This window comes from Podarcis pityusensis, assembly GCF_964106645.2.
Source record: "Podarcis pityusensis genome assembly, chromosome: 7".
NCBI lineage: Eukaryota > Metazoa > Chordata > Lepidosauria > Squamata > Lacertidae > Podarcis > Podarcis pityusensis.
Genome location: NC_138031.1, coordinates 61,594,924 through 61,610,250, shown reverse-complemented (window position 1 = coordinate 61,610,250; position 15,327 = coordinate 61,594,924). Strand labels below are relative to the sequence as shown.

The 15,327-nt window shown below is 39.1% G+C and overlaps 1 protein-coding gene across 2 annotated transcripts; it reads right to left on the bottom strand.

Moving 5' to 3' along the window:
- Positions 1-142: 142 nt before the first annotated feature.
- Positions 143-13,697, bottom strand: MYLIP (myosin regulatory light chain interacting protein). 2 transcript variants are annotated; one of them, XM_081013226.1, is made up of 7 exons: positions 13,517-13,697; positions 12,327-12,517; positions 6,250-6,435; positions 5,314-5,511; positions 4,073-4,237; positions 3,151-3,571; positions 143-1,483 (listed from the first exon to the last, which is right to left on the bottom strand). In XM_081013226.1, exons 1-7 carry the CDS (start codon positions 13,601-13,603, stop codon positions 1,394-1,396), a joined length of 1,338 nt encoding a protein of 445 aa, XP_080869352.1. In that variant the 5' UTR covers positions 13,604-13,697; the 3' UTR covers positions 143-1,393. The 2 variants fall into 2 exon arrangements, with proteins under 2 accessions (XP_080869352.1, XP_080869353.1); XM_081013227.1 differs by lacking the exon at positions 13,517-13,697 and adding an exon at positions 12,720-12,742.
- Positions 13,698-15,327: the final 1,630 nt, after the last annotated feature.

Below are 15,327 nucleotides of genomic sequence, written 5' to 3'. Positions count from 1 at the left end.
ACTGTCTGCAGCTCTCCCCACCCCCTGCCCTGTGATAGGCTGCACAAGGATGGAGGTAACCAGGATATGTCTGCTGGTGTCTTGATCTTGCTTGTAGTTAGCATTAGTATGTAAGGCATGCAAATGAAGAAGTACTGCAAAATTCCGTATATAAAAAAGTCCTTTATTAACCTGAATATATAAAAAAGACAAGTTGTCTACCATAATAGGAGTTCTTGCTTCATGTGGAAAGAAAACTTTTTACAAAGTGAAAAAATAAATACCTTTTGGAGTAAGGTTTATACGCTAATGTGCCATAAAAAAGTAGAGCTTTAATATTTTGACAAAATGTCTGTGCAAAGAAACAAATGCATACACACATTACTGCTACATTAAGGCAATATGAAAAGTATATTCAGAAAGTCTCAGTAAAGTGACTTTTCTAGCTTTCTTTTTAGCTAGTATTGCACCCAAACATGGTCATCTAGTTTTCAATATTTTGGAGCATTCACTAGCTGACCAAAGTCCAAAATGCCCAGGGACAGGGTTTGTGGTAGAAGGTAAGACGGTTTTAAGAAAGAATAATTTAACACAGCTGCATTTTAGAAAACCATATTAATATTATACTGTTTGAGAATACATTTCTCCCAACACAAGGCAGATAAACAGAAACAAGTACAAGAGAAACAACTGACTCTTGCAAGAGAAAAATGTTTCACAGATGTTCAAAGTTACTTTTTTTAATGTAAGTATTTCAGCATTTTCTTCTCAGGAGGTGCCCAACAGGCTGCCAAATTTACTCAAATCTTTATAGTAAATTTTGCAAGTTACCTATTTTTGATGAAACAAATACAACTATTTGCTTAAAGCTTTGCAATCTTAGGTTCTTAAATACAAAGATTTAAAAATAGTTTCTTCAGTGAGACTAAAAGCAGAAACTAAGTTTCTGTGAAATAACAGATGTAGATATTAAAAAACTAGTTTTCCTAAAAGATAAATGGAGTGATCATGCTAAATAAAGTAACTTTAAAAACAATATTTATAATTGCAAAAACAGGCAGTGTTGCCCTTGCTGGATACTACGGAGTAACTTTTCATCTTTCCTCCTCTCAGATTTTTTTTGTATATTGCCATTTTATAAATAAATGTTGCTTCATGTGACATGAGGTTGTCTACAAGTCATTCACAGTATACCCATAAAACAAATTCTCTAAACAGAGATCGTTCCCTATTCTCCCCTCCCTCCCCCCATAGTTTTGTTGCAGTCGTTTTGACTATAATTGCTGGCAGATGCTGAAGTGACAGCTCACCTTCACCATCAATGGAGTCGGAGAAAACATTAGTGCAGTATTTTGGAAGTACAAGATAGTTTAGAAGCTTGTATAGTGTACATCTTCCAGTGATAACATGGAGGTCAGATTACGGTCAGATTAAGCAGGCTGGTGTGGGTAGGCAAATACACATGCTGGACGTGCTCTACTCGAGATCTGCAAACTGGACATGACTAGAAGGAAAAAACAAAAGTTGGAACATTTATTCACTGTTGTTAACAACTTTATGGCTAATATAAGGGTTTATCAGTTCACATAGCCTGAAGGTTCTAACACTGTTTTTCTGCTGATATATATTTAAGTTTTAAAAATACTTGTCACAAAAGCAGGCCTTAGCAGATTTATACGAATGTGTTCATAACTAGAACATATATGCTCCAGAATCTAAAGTAGAAATCATATGATCTCCATGTAAGTAGTACTGTTTAATTTCAAGATGCCACAAAATGTTGACAAATGTGAAGTTCCAAAGAATTTCAAGCTTATGCCTAATATTTTCAGCAATTTCACCAAAATCTGTGTTACTTACCTGGTAGGTCAAATTAGGCATTTGACAGGGTATTTTAACTACTACTAAGGAATATCTCCATCTTCTCTCAACAGTATGCCAAAGAGTCTAAGGCTATACACAGCTATTAAATGCTATGAACCGATGTTCCCTTCTATGTCTGTTTTGTCAACCGGTTTGAGAATTTGTTTTAAGTATGGAGAACAGCAAAATACTTGGAAACGTAGTGACTCAGTTGTCACATCACATTATAGCATAGCTTAAAGCCAAGTAAGGCTTAACAGAAATGAACTGCATTCTGGTGCACTACTGCTGTGACACCATGCTACGAATATGACAAGCCAGAGAATGGCTTGCTCTGAGGTCCAAACTTGGGCTTGCCAGTGTTTGTTTTTGGCTTACCACTTACGGTTTATTTGGCCAAACAAGTCAGAAGCCCAAGTTTGGAAATCACAAGTCAAGCTCTGGCTTGTTCCTTTGCAACTGGGCCGGACCCTGCGATCACCGTATGAGGCCCTTCTTCATGTGCCCTCACCACGAGGTACAGAGGGTGGCAACATGAGAATGGGCCTTTTCTTTTGCATTTGGATTTGTTTTTCTAAGGTCCTATACTCTGGCTTAATGAGGGAATGAACAGGAAGGTGATGGGTGGAAAGTGAAAAACTGTATTAGAGGCAAGGAATGGAAGATCTCGCAGGGTGAGAAGCTGGAAGAAAAAGTTCCCAGGTGAGAGATGGGAGGGTCCGCCCACTTTTATGTGACACAAGGGTTAAGATTTATCTCTGAAAGAGGACTTGGTATTTTCTTCTTTTCTTTGGATTAATTTTTTTATTGTATCATATGCTGAAAAGTTTCAATATTTTTTTTTTTTTAAAGGAGGGAGAGAGAGAGAATTGTCCTTTTCTGCAGTGGCTCTGTTTGTGGAATGCTCTCCCAGCACCTTCACTACATATCTTTAGGCATCAGGCAAAAATGTTCCTCTTCTCCCAGGCCTTTGGCTCATTAAACAATCTATGACTTTTTAAAAAGTGGGTGGGTGGGTGCACGCACGCACAGGGGAAGGCTATTGCTTTGTTTGCTTTCACTATGTATTTTTGTGTTTTTATACTCTAATCTACCCTGTGATACTGAGATGAAAGGCGGTATATAAATCTGATAAAAATAATGCAGCAGCAGCAAGGGAGGAGAAACATGATTAGAGTATTATGTATCAGCCCACTGCTCACTCACATTAAGCCACAGTTGTTTTATACTATGCTTTCATGTAATGTAAAAATCAGACCAATAATTTAATATGCGATTCAATGTTGTTGTAATTAACTTAATAATTACCTGTAATTGTGCAGCACATGACTCACAGCACACGGTGTGACCACATGGACAAAATGTTGAATTTATTTCTTCTTCACAGCATACCATACATAGTAGGGATTCTTTAAGCTTCCGTAACTTTTCTTGAAGAGCTTTCATCTGCTGGCAGTTGAGACCTTCACAGCTATCACAGTTCATACTGCTTTCTGAAGACTTAAGGGGAGAACTGGGCGGGCTCTGGTCGCTTCTCGAAACAAGATCCACAATGCCAGCATTGTAAAGGGCTCGCCTTGCATGATCATAAGCTTCCTTAGATGTCCGCTTAATATCAAACACATACTTTTTGCCGAGATTAATATTCTCATTCAGGAACAAGGATGCTAAATGGCCCTTTAAGTCTCGACTGTACTGCATCATAACAGCACTAGTAACAGTGTCACACCTATCAGAGTGGGGGGGAAAACAAAGTATAACTCAGTCAAACTGAACACAAAGGTTAAATAACAGGCTCTGTTTATTCAAATAATTCTAATACTGTAATTGCAATGAGAACATGGAAGACTATTCTAAAAACAAAACGGCATTCTTAATTTGAATATTTCCATTCCCTAAAAGAGAATAGTTTGAAATGGGTTGTTACAAGTTTGATAAACCAGAGTTGCATGAGAAATTTATTTAATGGTATGTTTAGGAAGTGTTAACTTTATCTTGTGTTCATACAAGAGGTTTCTTCAAGCACTTCTTCCCACTTCAGATATAAAAGAATATTCCTAACCAACAAAATTAAATCCGCTCAGGAGGCAGCAGAATAAAATGAAACCTTTTATTTCACAAATATTAAAGTTTACGCCATTGTTATATCAACTAAAAAGAGAAACTTAAGCACTTATGCAGGAAATATTTGATGCATTTGAAGCTGGATTTGTTTTCTAGAAATACAAACCTGTAAAATGCATGTGTTTCTGTTATCGCTCTGTACAGTCCACTAGCTGCTCTGGTGCTGACCATCTTGAAAAGGTGAACTATGCTATTGCCAGATTCCTTTGTGACAGTCAAGTACACATTCTTTCCAGACTGTGTTGCCATCTGAACAACTGGGTATGCAATCCTATAAGGAAGGCAAGTATGTTAAAGAACAAGTGCTGTACTGAGAGCCTAAAAGGACTCTGAGGAACAACTACAGCCAGGTATAGTTTGGCAGGGTACATTTAAGATTAATACTAAGCTAGAACAATATAGCTCTTTACATTTATTTATTTATTTAATAATATATAACCAACATAACAAGTGTTTCCAAAGCGTAAAGCTAGATTATGAAGAGAACGTAAATAGTAAAAATATAAATACGCAAGTATAAAAGGTCTTTAAAACATTAAATTACAAGATCCTGTGTAGTATAAAATGTAAAATGGTTCGTTACTCTTCAGAGAAAGCCCACTTAAAAAGTTAAGTTTTCAACAGTCATCTGAAAGCAAAAATGCTAGCTGCTGTTTCCACAAAGCTGGAGTCACAACACTAAAGGTCTGGTTTCTAGTTGATGTCAGGCAGACCTCTGGAGCATAACGAATCCTTAACAATGCCCATTTGGAGGAATGCAATTGTTAGGTAATGATATATGCGTCAAGGCAATCTCTTAAGTAATCTGGTTCCACATCATGCACTACCGGAAAGAAACAAAGCCACCTACAACTATTTCGACAACTTAATGTATAGCGCACGGGGGTGGGGGATCTCCAGCCCATGGACATAATTAGGCATGGCAGCCCTTGCCATTCGGCCCTTGAGATGCCCATCTGCCCATATATGACATGAGTTAAGAGCAGGTAAAGTCAGTGCCTGGATGAACGGGGCTTTGCATGCACTATTAGTCTGCTGCTTGTAAAGACCCAAATGGCTGAGGATCACCTGACTGCTGGGCACTTGCGAAGCACTTCCCAGGGGACTTTGCAAGCTCTGTGCTCAGCACTTCCCAAGCACAGGGCTTGTAAAGCCCCTCGTGTAGTGCTTCCAGTGGAAGAGGTTTGGAGGTGTGGGGTTGGCGAAGGGGAAGTCCTATTGGAGAAGTGCACCCATGTGAAGTTGAGCGTGAATCATAGAGAACAGGTAACAATGGTTGAATCACAACAGATGTGTATCCCACAACTCTTCTGAACCTTTTAATGGAATTTAGTAGGCATTTATTACCTGTTGATGGGAGTGAAGTCATCTTTACACATGGCAATACCCTCAGGACCAATTCCAATAAAAAGTTTCTGCCCTTCGCTGTCTCTAACAGAATGCCATTCCACCCCATAGTTCTCCAGTGTTGACACAATCTGTAAAACTTGATACTCTGCTGAAGCTTGGGTGAGGCCTTCAAGTTCCTTATGCTTTGCAGTAATACTGTAGGTAACAAAAAGTTGAGAATAGGTTAATCATTCAGACATGCATAAGCAAGGTACAGTGTTTAAAGACATATTCAATCAGCTTCATGAACATTTTGTAACTTTTAATGATTTACAAGATTTAAATACTGGCTTTTATCAATAAGATCTCAAATGTTATAAATTGTATAGATTTATTTTTAATGATACATTGTTAAGTATATTTTTGTCCTTATTTAAATGTAACTAAGTATGGTATTACGTAATATTCAGAATTAAGGTTTTACATGGCAACACATTAAACAGTTGTTGGCAAGATTAGGTGCCTTTTGAGAAAAACAAGATTACAAAATTTGTTGAACTATGAATGTGGCTTCATGCTTTAAAAAACTCAAACACTAATTGAGGAACAATCTCACCACACTTAAACAATTCTAAATCTTTACTCAGTTCAATAGGAGATGTAAACATTTTCAAATTCTTCCACTGAGACCTGCTTTTTTAAAAAATATTTTATTTAATCAGTCTAAGAATCAGGAAAATATATTATGGTAATACACAGGTAACATATAGCTTCAAAATTAAAATCCTTAAATATTATGAGTACTACAGAAAATGAAGTCTTAGATATGACTGTGTTAGCATAAATCCTGCAAATAAAAATGTGTGGTTTGCAACTGCAGTGGTTTTGCCAATGATATGCATCTGAACAATTATTTCAGCCATGGTAATGTTCCTAGGAAACAAACCCTCTTACCTGTCCAAAACAGTAGTGGTAAGCTCCTTTGCACAGAACTCTTCATAATGATATTTGGCAGTATTTTGATTATAATCACCAAACTTCAACTGGGCAAGTAGTGCACTAAGTTCAATTGCATGTTCAGAAGAACACTGAAGATTACCAGCCAGAAGATCCTCCTCTATATGCAAGAAAAACATGTGCCTAAAAGGAAATTAATTTTAAAAAGTATTAAGTCATATTTAGTAAAATATGTGACAGAAATAGGTCTGCTCCTTCTTTTAAAATTCACAAGATATTGTTCTGATTTCCCTATCTGTAAGAATTGGAAAATAAATGACAGAATACCTCAGTGATATAGAATAAATTGGAAGTCTGATTCATCTTGAGACATTGAAATAGAAAGACAGTATTAAAGATGAAGTTTTAGTCGAAGTGAGTGAACAGAACAGCATCTATTCTAAGTTTATTTCCAGGAAGGAACAGGAGTTTAGTCAGGGGAAAGGTCCTTTACATGTGACTTCACATATTACTGAAGGATGATGGCAACTTACAATCATGAGGCACAATAAAACCCACCATGAATTGTTGAGGATACCTCCTCTGAAGATCAATGATTTTAAAAGCATAGCAAACTGAAGGCTTTAACGTAAAGAAAGGCAGAGATCTGAACTGCCCCACCATCACAGCTGCATTGCCAGTTCAACACATACCGAACACACGTAAGCTGGCAGAGGTTGGCTTGTCCGTACTGACTGTTTCTCAGATATTGAGGTCCCTTCTGCACTATACACTTAAAGCAGTATCATACCACTTCCCCAAAGCAATATCATGGCCTCCCCAAATAATCCTGTAAACTGTAGTGAGACTAGTTAGGAGATCCCTATTCCCTTCCGAGAGATAAAATTCCCAGAGTGGTTTAACTAGCAATTCCTTTTCCCAGGAGACTGTGCTATGAAAGGGATATTAGTCTCCTAACATCTCTCAAAACTCTTAACAAACTTTAGTTTCCAGGATTCACTGGGGGAAGCCATGACTGTTTAAAGTGATATACAATGAATTGTATAAAGTGATATACAGAGGCAGAAACTTCCCAGTACTACTTTAAATGTATAGTGTAAATGGGGCTGAGGGGAATAGTAAATCTGTCATGAGCAGTGTTAGAAACAGATATAAAAGCTAGGAACTAAATGGCACCTTAAACCTAGGTTGTGGGTGCCACCATGGAGTGTCTAGGTGAGCTTTTTTTTGTAACAAGAATGCAAAGCTGAAAATGAACGAACTGCAGCTAAAATCTTATGTTCAATTTTACATGGTCTAGTCCTCATCTGAAGACTGCAAAAAACAAAGCCATACTTCCCCTGCCCACCCCCCTAATATTCTTATGAGGGTCTCTTCTCCAGTCTTCAGAGAATGGCTGGAAGTGGGGAGGCAGAAAAAAGGTCCCCCTTTTCTTCCAGCAGTGGCAGTTTTAATCTGAAATCTTAGGCTTAGTACTGTGCCCAGAGCTCAGACACTGCTTGCATTAATGAAATTCCCTTTCACAAAACATCTTAAAATAATGGGTTGTTTAGCTATGAGTCTATAATATTCTGTTAAGTATCTGGTGATAGATGATTAGTTGTCTCACATATCAAATTAGAAATATTGTTGTGCCTACTAATATATAAGTATTGTGAATCAGATCTTGCCCTCCTTCTAGCTCAGAAGTGGAAAGACGGTGGTGAGGACTTTCTCTTGGAATGATCTGTTGCAAAATTAAAATCTTTTTTATAATTTCTTTTAAAATCATAACTGAATATTCTGGCCAATATTGGTTATAACTCATGGGACTGCAAGTATGACAATCGCACACCAATCTGCGAGGGAGTTATAGTACAAGATAGGTGCCAGCTTCTGTGCAAATAACTCTTGTCAATGATGCTAGGTTTTTATTAGTTAGCCAGTAAAATAGAAAACCTATTTTTAAGTTTAAAATACATGGATCAGAATCTGAAAGAGCCTTCTTTCCCCCTTGAACCTCCCCCTGAGCCTTACCCCAGAGACCAGCAGCACCAAATCAAATATCTTTAATACGGTCAATGACCAGGAAGGACCAGCAGCACCTTTCGAGCAGAATGGAATGGGGTGACGGGATTGCCCACTGCTTCCCCCCCCCAATGCACATTTAGTAGTGCACTGAGGCAGTAAGCCAGTGTTTGAGCAGAATGCCTCAGCTTTATGGGGGGAAACCGAAGCCGATGGCACCTTGTACGCCTCCTTCTGGCAACCCCTACAGCCAAGCTGGTGCCACAGGTTTTGCTCTGCTTTCCTTTGGACCACATCAGCGAGGCCAAGGGAGGGGTCCTGTCGTCTGCACAGCCCAGGATCCTCCATACACACTGCCCAGGCTTGCACCCTGGGAAGGTCACTTTGGTGCTAACACAGCTGTTTGAAGGCACACTCCATTGTCTCTTAAGACACATGGATGCCAACAACAATGTGCAAGAATCTGAGCAGGTGGAGGATACTGTGGTTTATAACACAATACCTTTTATTTACTTCCTAATTGTAAAGAAAACAACAACCTCAAAGAAGTTTACAAAAAGATAAAACAATAAAACTGCCAATAAAAAGAATCAGCCTCAACATTTTAAGACTTTCAAAGAGCTAAACTAACAATAGGCTAAAAACAGATTAAAACTCACAAACGTTTTCTAAACATTAGGGCAAACTTGTCTAAACAAAAATGTTTTAGCAGGCACCAAAAGGAGTACATCAATAGGCAGGGAGTTCCAAAGCGACATCAATAGGCAGGGAGTTCCAAAGTGTAGGTGTTTCCACTAAAATATTTGAGTTCCTATAAATGTGGAATGGGTACTATATGGCACCCACCTATAACAGTGTCATTTCTATCAATATGGTAGAGTGGGCATATATGTGGTAAGGCAATCTCACAGGTATCTAGCGATGTAAATTGTGCTAAATTGTGTTTAACATTGTGTTTTAATTATTACAACCCACTCTGGGACCTTAGGGTGAAAAGCGGGTAATAAACTATTATTACTGTCATATTGTACAATGGCAGAAGAGGCAAGATTCCCAAGCCTTGTTCATCATTGTTGATTGATAAGGGAGGGGAAAGCTTGTTCAGCTATGCTTCATGTAGTTATATGGATTCAACACTTTTTTCAGCAACTACCACAAGATTTAATTGCACTTGGGCAAAACAGAACACTTACCTAGACAAAATATATTTAGACTGCAAAGTACAAGTGTGAACTGTACTGTACATGCAAATTCAATAAGCCAGTTTTAATGCAGCAAACTGTTTGAAACAAATTTAAATAGCTCACTAGAATGGCCAGAATTCTGATTTTATCTCTTCGGAGATCAAACTGAACTTTAGTTCTTAACTAAAAAGCTAATACACTAGATGTTAGAAAGTAAAATGGAATTAATGGTTTTGTCATGTCCTTAATTATAGTAGCTGTTTAATTTCTGACCACTCACTACAAAATACAAGTTACTTTATTCCAGTATTCTAAATGTATTGCTACTGAACTTTAACAAGAAGTTTTAAAGGATAAAATTTAATATAAGAAGTTTCACATATTTACTCAACGTCAACAATGCTTACTATTCCAAAAGTAGACAAAAGTTTAGACTTGTTACTTCTTCACAAAAAGCCACGACCACAAAAGCAGAACTTTCTTCCCTGAAGCAACCATTTCAGACCAATCAGGAGTCTAATTTCCCCAGAAACTCGGCTTTCTTCCAATGCAGCAGTCACAGATTCCATAGAACAGCCTGGCAGCTATTAACAAGGGTTACTTTCAGTCAATGACCTACAGTTACATTGTTGTTGCTTCTCTAGAGCAGCCGCCACACATCCTTCACTGCTGCCTTCACTGTTAGCGAGTAAAACACAGCCACACCCAGAATAAGTTTTGAGACTCAACTTTCTCATTGCAACTCATTTCTGAACCTTGGATTTCTCAATTACTATCCTGTTTTTACCTAAAAACAAACTACCAGGCAGCTCCATGAAGCTTCCTTGAATTCCCTGGAATAAATCCAAACTCAAAACAATTCCCAATTATATAGATGGCTTCACAACACCCTGGCACAATTCCTTTTAAAAGTTAAAGTAATTACAGGAGCATCTTAATTAAAGTTTTTTTGTTTCTTCTCACCATCCCCCACTTTTTACAATATTCAGGTACCAGGAACTATGTATCCTGAAGCATTTCAACTTAGCACATGGACTTGGAATAAAGGTGTTCATATTTAAGACCATGAAATTTCAGCTGACACACTGTTTGGGCTTCTTTTCCTGGTTATAAATTACTATAGTAGAATATGGGCAAATGTAATAACAATGATTTGCTATTGTGGAAATCTAGGTTTGAAGAATCATTCAACCTATTAATTAAGTAAAACAGCAGAACAGCAACCAGTTTCACACTTAATGTCATGTTCTCAAGCCTATTAAAAGCAGTTTCACGGGTCAAGTCAAATCAAAACAGACCATTACGTCTTCAAAATCCAATCTAATTCAAATTTATGTGGAGAGTGCTCTAGGGTTGAACTCTTGAAATTTATAATAGCCAGCTCTCACATATCTCTTACACATATACAAAACTTCCATTTACAAATACATATTCACACAATGGTTGATACTTCAAAAGAATAACCTAATCTCAGTACACTGTTTTCTACACAAACAATATGCAAATACAAGGGAACTGATCCTGTCAGTGCTCTCAAACTGATGCCTATTCTTTTTCAATGGCACAGACTAAGTGAGGATGAGACGTCAACATTGAATCTCTTAAGCCTGGAGGACGACGACAAAGAGAATGGGTTCCCCCCTACACTGGTACTCTCATTCTTTGGAATTTGCCAACATTCATAGCCTTTCAAAGCAGTTCAGAAAATTGTTGCTATATTAACATATGACAGGATGGAACTCCTGGTCTTCACTTTGCAAGTCTAGCACAAAAAATGTGTGAGTGTTAAGGTTTAAAAGTCCCAGACAGCTGTAAGCCAGATTTTGCACAGTAACTATAGCAGTATGAAAAATATCCCCAAGTTATAATGCACAGCATTGTTTTCTTAAAAGTAAAATATTAACCAAAGTAATTCATGTAAGAAATATTGTTCCATCACATGCAATGAAAGCTTTTGAAAACATAATACACAACACAGGAGGTCTGTGCACTTAAAAAAGAAAAGAAAAGAAGATGCAGCCTGAATATTAAAAAGCTGTACAGATTATTTCAGAACTATTTCAGTCAATAAAATATTAGCAGCCCTGCCATCCCATGAACCTAGCAGCATCCAGATTCGCAAGTTGCCTGCCTAACAAATAGTTAACTCATTGTTACAATAGAATAACATTATGTACAAAGCATGAGAACAGCATAAATGCATTCATGGAAGAGTTGTGATTATCTGCAACCATCTATAGCAGGCTACAGTTTGGAAGTGAGCATTTTTCTACAATAAAATGTATTTTTAAAAAATCTCACCATGCTACTGAAACATTTCATCTTAAGAATTATATGGCTGGGTGAAATTTTACCATGAAGCCTACCTAAATAAGCCCCATAGAGAATAAAGGTGGAGTCTTCCAAGTGCATTTTAAAAGTGTAATTACATGATTTTTGTCAGTGTTTGAATTCAAGTGTAAGCTTAAGATAGCTACATATTTCCTAAAGGGAGAAACCAGCTGTTTTCTCTTTGTGGTTTGAAGCAGGGCCTAAACTTGTTTGAAACATTACTGTAATATGATATCAGAGCTCTGTAAACTGAAACACTGGGTGGAACAGTTTCCTGCTATGAACATTTTAAAACGACCTGCAATAACACTGCTATGAGGTTACTATCGGGCAAACACTTTGTGTTACTTCCACTTGTAGAAAGGCTCCTGTAATTACAAGAGGTACTACCCAGTATGTTTTATTCCCCATAACAAATACTATTTTACAATAAGACCTTAGCTTCAGATTCAGTTCTACAGACACATTCAAGTCACATTCTAAACTTCTACTGGAGAGTTGCATATATTGAAAATAAAGTATGAACAGGTCTCACTGGGAGTTCTTTCTTACCTTGTCTGTTCTTGCAATATGAGATGGGGCTCCACAAAGAATTTGACACGTAGTTTCAGTCTGTAAGGAGGCAGACCATCCATCTGCTGGGATATTCTATTTCGCAAATTCAGCCACAAATTCTCTCCTTTACTGCCTGTGAACTGGAGTCCGAAGTAATCAACTTCTATAATGCCCAGTCGTCTACAAACCTATGATTAAAAATTGGAGCATCATAAAAGTTAGTACAAGAATCATCATGAAGTAGTGTGGCAAGACGTTGTTTAACAAACTTCAGGAAGTCCACAAAACAATATGCCACTTGATACTGGTGGAGCTGATAAACAAGTATATACTACAAAATGACAAGCTAAATCTGATTGCTCTTAGGATGCCAGAACCAACACCTCATACCTAAAGCTTGTAGAAAGAATGATCCATCTGCTCAAGAACATTCACCATGTTGTAAACACCAAATCCAAAGACTTGGGTCTTCTGCCAAAAACATGTACAGTTGGGTGAACGTTCAGGGTTAAATGAGCATAAACAATGGGCGCAGCTGGGCCACTGCATAAAACCCTGAACTTCTCCATGCACAGGTTGAAAGCAGACGGTTCAATCAATCCCACGCTCACATGTGCCATGTACATTTACACCACGTGGTGCCAACGAAAACTAGAGCCTTGCAGGGTTCAGTTGCCTGCCGCAACAAATATAACGATTAGTCCACATGCCTTGCCAAGCACAGTATTCCCCATGCAGGGGCGATACATTTAGGGGGGGCAGTCAAGTCACTTGCCATCGCCCCTGCAAAGTGCCACGTGGCTAATGCTAGTAAAAGGGGGGGGGGATTTCAGGATGTGGGATGCGAGGTGGGGGGGGGACAGCAGCTCAGTAAGCAACGCGTGGGAGGCAGCCAGAGCAGCAGCGTCGCTGCAGGCTCCGCAGCTCCGAGGCCGTCGCATCCCCCTCCCCTTGCCTGCATCCCCCCATCCCGATCCCCAGCTGCTCTGTGTCCAGTCCCACCGAGCACGAGAAAAGGCGGCGGCTCTCGTTCGGAGAATCTCGAGGCGAAGCAGAGAGCGCGCGAGAGCAGCCCCGTCGCGGCTCGTGGGTCGCGAGCTCCTTCAACGACCATTCATGAACCAACGGCGGGTTGCGGGAAGGGGGGGGGAGAGAGCGAGAGAGAGCGAACGCGCGCGGCTCTTCACCTGGTCGAGGCAGTCTTCGCCGTTGGCCTTGGCCTCTACCTCCACCTCCATCACCACCGCGTCCGGCCTGGTCACATAGCACAGCATGGCCGCTGCCTTGTCGCGAAGACGCGCACCGAAGAGCCCCGGCTGCCTCGCGGCTGCCCACCACCACCACCCGCCAGCCCGCGCCCTCCCCCTGCGCTCAAACCTTTTCGTGCTTTGAGGCGAGCGGCAGTTGGCGCTCCTATATCTCTCCTCGGCGCGCTCCCCTCCCTCCTCAGACCCCGCCCTCCGAACGAAAGCGAACCAATGCGCGCACGCTGCTCTATTTACATGCAGCCGTCCGAGCCAACCGAAGCGGCGGGGGAGGGGGGGCGGTTTGTTATTGCCAATATAGCCTCATAGAGGTTGGCAGAGGGAATTTGAGGTTTCCGATTGCATATCGTAGGAGCTCCATGTGCGGGGCAAGAAGGGTGGAATCGAATAGGAATCGGTGAAAAAAGTGAAAGGGAAACAGGCACGGTTTATGTGCCATAGACGATGCCCGATGAGATAAAGCTTAGTTTTAAAGCACACAGGAAGCAAGTCTTTAGTTCAAGGTCATCATATGTAGCCACCACTTCCATTATATATGTCCTTTCCCAATTTCTGTTAACAGGCACATACTAGGAAGGCTTATCCTGTTAGTGCTAGGCACTGACTGGAAATGACCATCTGAATAATATTTACCTGAATATTTACCACAATGGTTACTTACCTGATTTCTTATTTTAACTTCGTTATTTGGTTTTCATTGTAAGAATTTATTTACAGTTCTTGTGAACTGCACTGATTTTTAATGAATTAGCAGTATAGATGTTCTATAAATAAATTAAAGGGTAAATCCGAAGAAAAGTATTTTTAAGGCTGAAATCCTATCCATACTTGTGTAAGAGGAAGTCCCACTGAACTACTTTTGAGTAGACATACATAGTTAATAAAGTAACTGTTAATAAAGTAACAGCAATTATTATACTGAATGTGATCTAAAATATGGCATGTAATAAACCATATATATTTATCAGATAAATAGGACCATCCTTAATATGAATAGTAACTGCAACACCACCATGCTGTAAAACACTTTATAATAAGAACAACTAGCATACAACTTTTAGTGTTTGACATTTTATTATGTTTTTATATGTGCTGGAAGGTGCCCAGGTTGGCTGGGGAAACCCAGCCAGATGGGCAGGGTATAAATTTATTTATTTATTTATTTATTTATTTATTTATTTATTTTATTACATGGGAGTAGCTGTGTGGTACTCCTATAATGCACGCACCCCATTAAGATAGGAAGCATACTTAGCTCAATTTTTCTTTGAATATACTTTGATGAAATCTAAGTGGTGGGTTGCATCACTCTGTCTACTGAAAAAACTAAATGAAGGTGTTCCAATCAGGGTTGTAAGAGAGAGATCTTTGTTAGATCTTTGGAACTGCAAGTAAGCTTGGCTATACTGTGCACATTTGTTGCTTAAGAAAACACTAAATGGAAAATGCAGATAAACTGTCCAACGTTATGTTTTACCAACAGTTCTGTTAATCCAGGAGAGGCAAAATAAAGAGTGGTATATTGGTAATTTAGTACTTAATATTGCAATGTGGTATATACTGCTGTCTACTACTAATGCCTTTCTGCTTTTTCTGCATAAGACAAACATGCTAGTCTCTCTGCAATGCAAAAGAAGAGAAGACATAAAACACTAGGATAACATTTTACTCTCCAAGGACATTGGCCACTTGGGAGACTCCAGCATATGGTTGCTGCATGACAACCAATAGTG

Excerpts from the sequence above, each read along its gene's own strand:
- MYLIP (XM_081013226.1), bottom strand. The coding sequence starts at position 13,603 with ATGCTGTGCTATGTGACCAGGCCGGACGCGGTGGTGATGGAGGTGGAG. Across the intron at positions 3,572-4,072 it reads GAAACACATGCATTTTACAG|GTGTGACACTGTTACTAGTG; the intron begins GTTTGTATTTCT and ends CCACTCTGATAG. Across the intron at positions 1,484-3,150 it reads CATGTGCTGCACAATTACAG|TCATGTCCAGTTTGCAGATC; the intron begins GTAATTATTAAG and ends TTTTCCTTCTAG.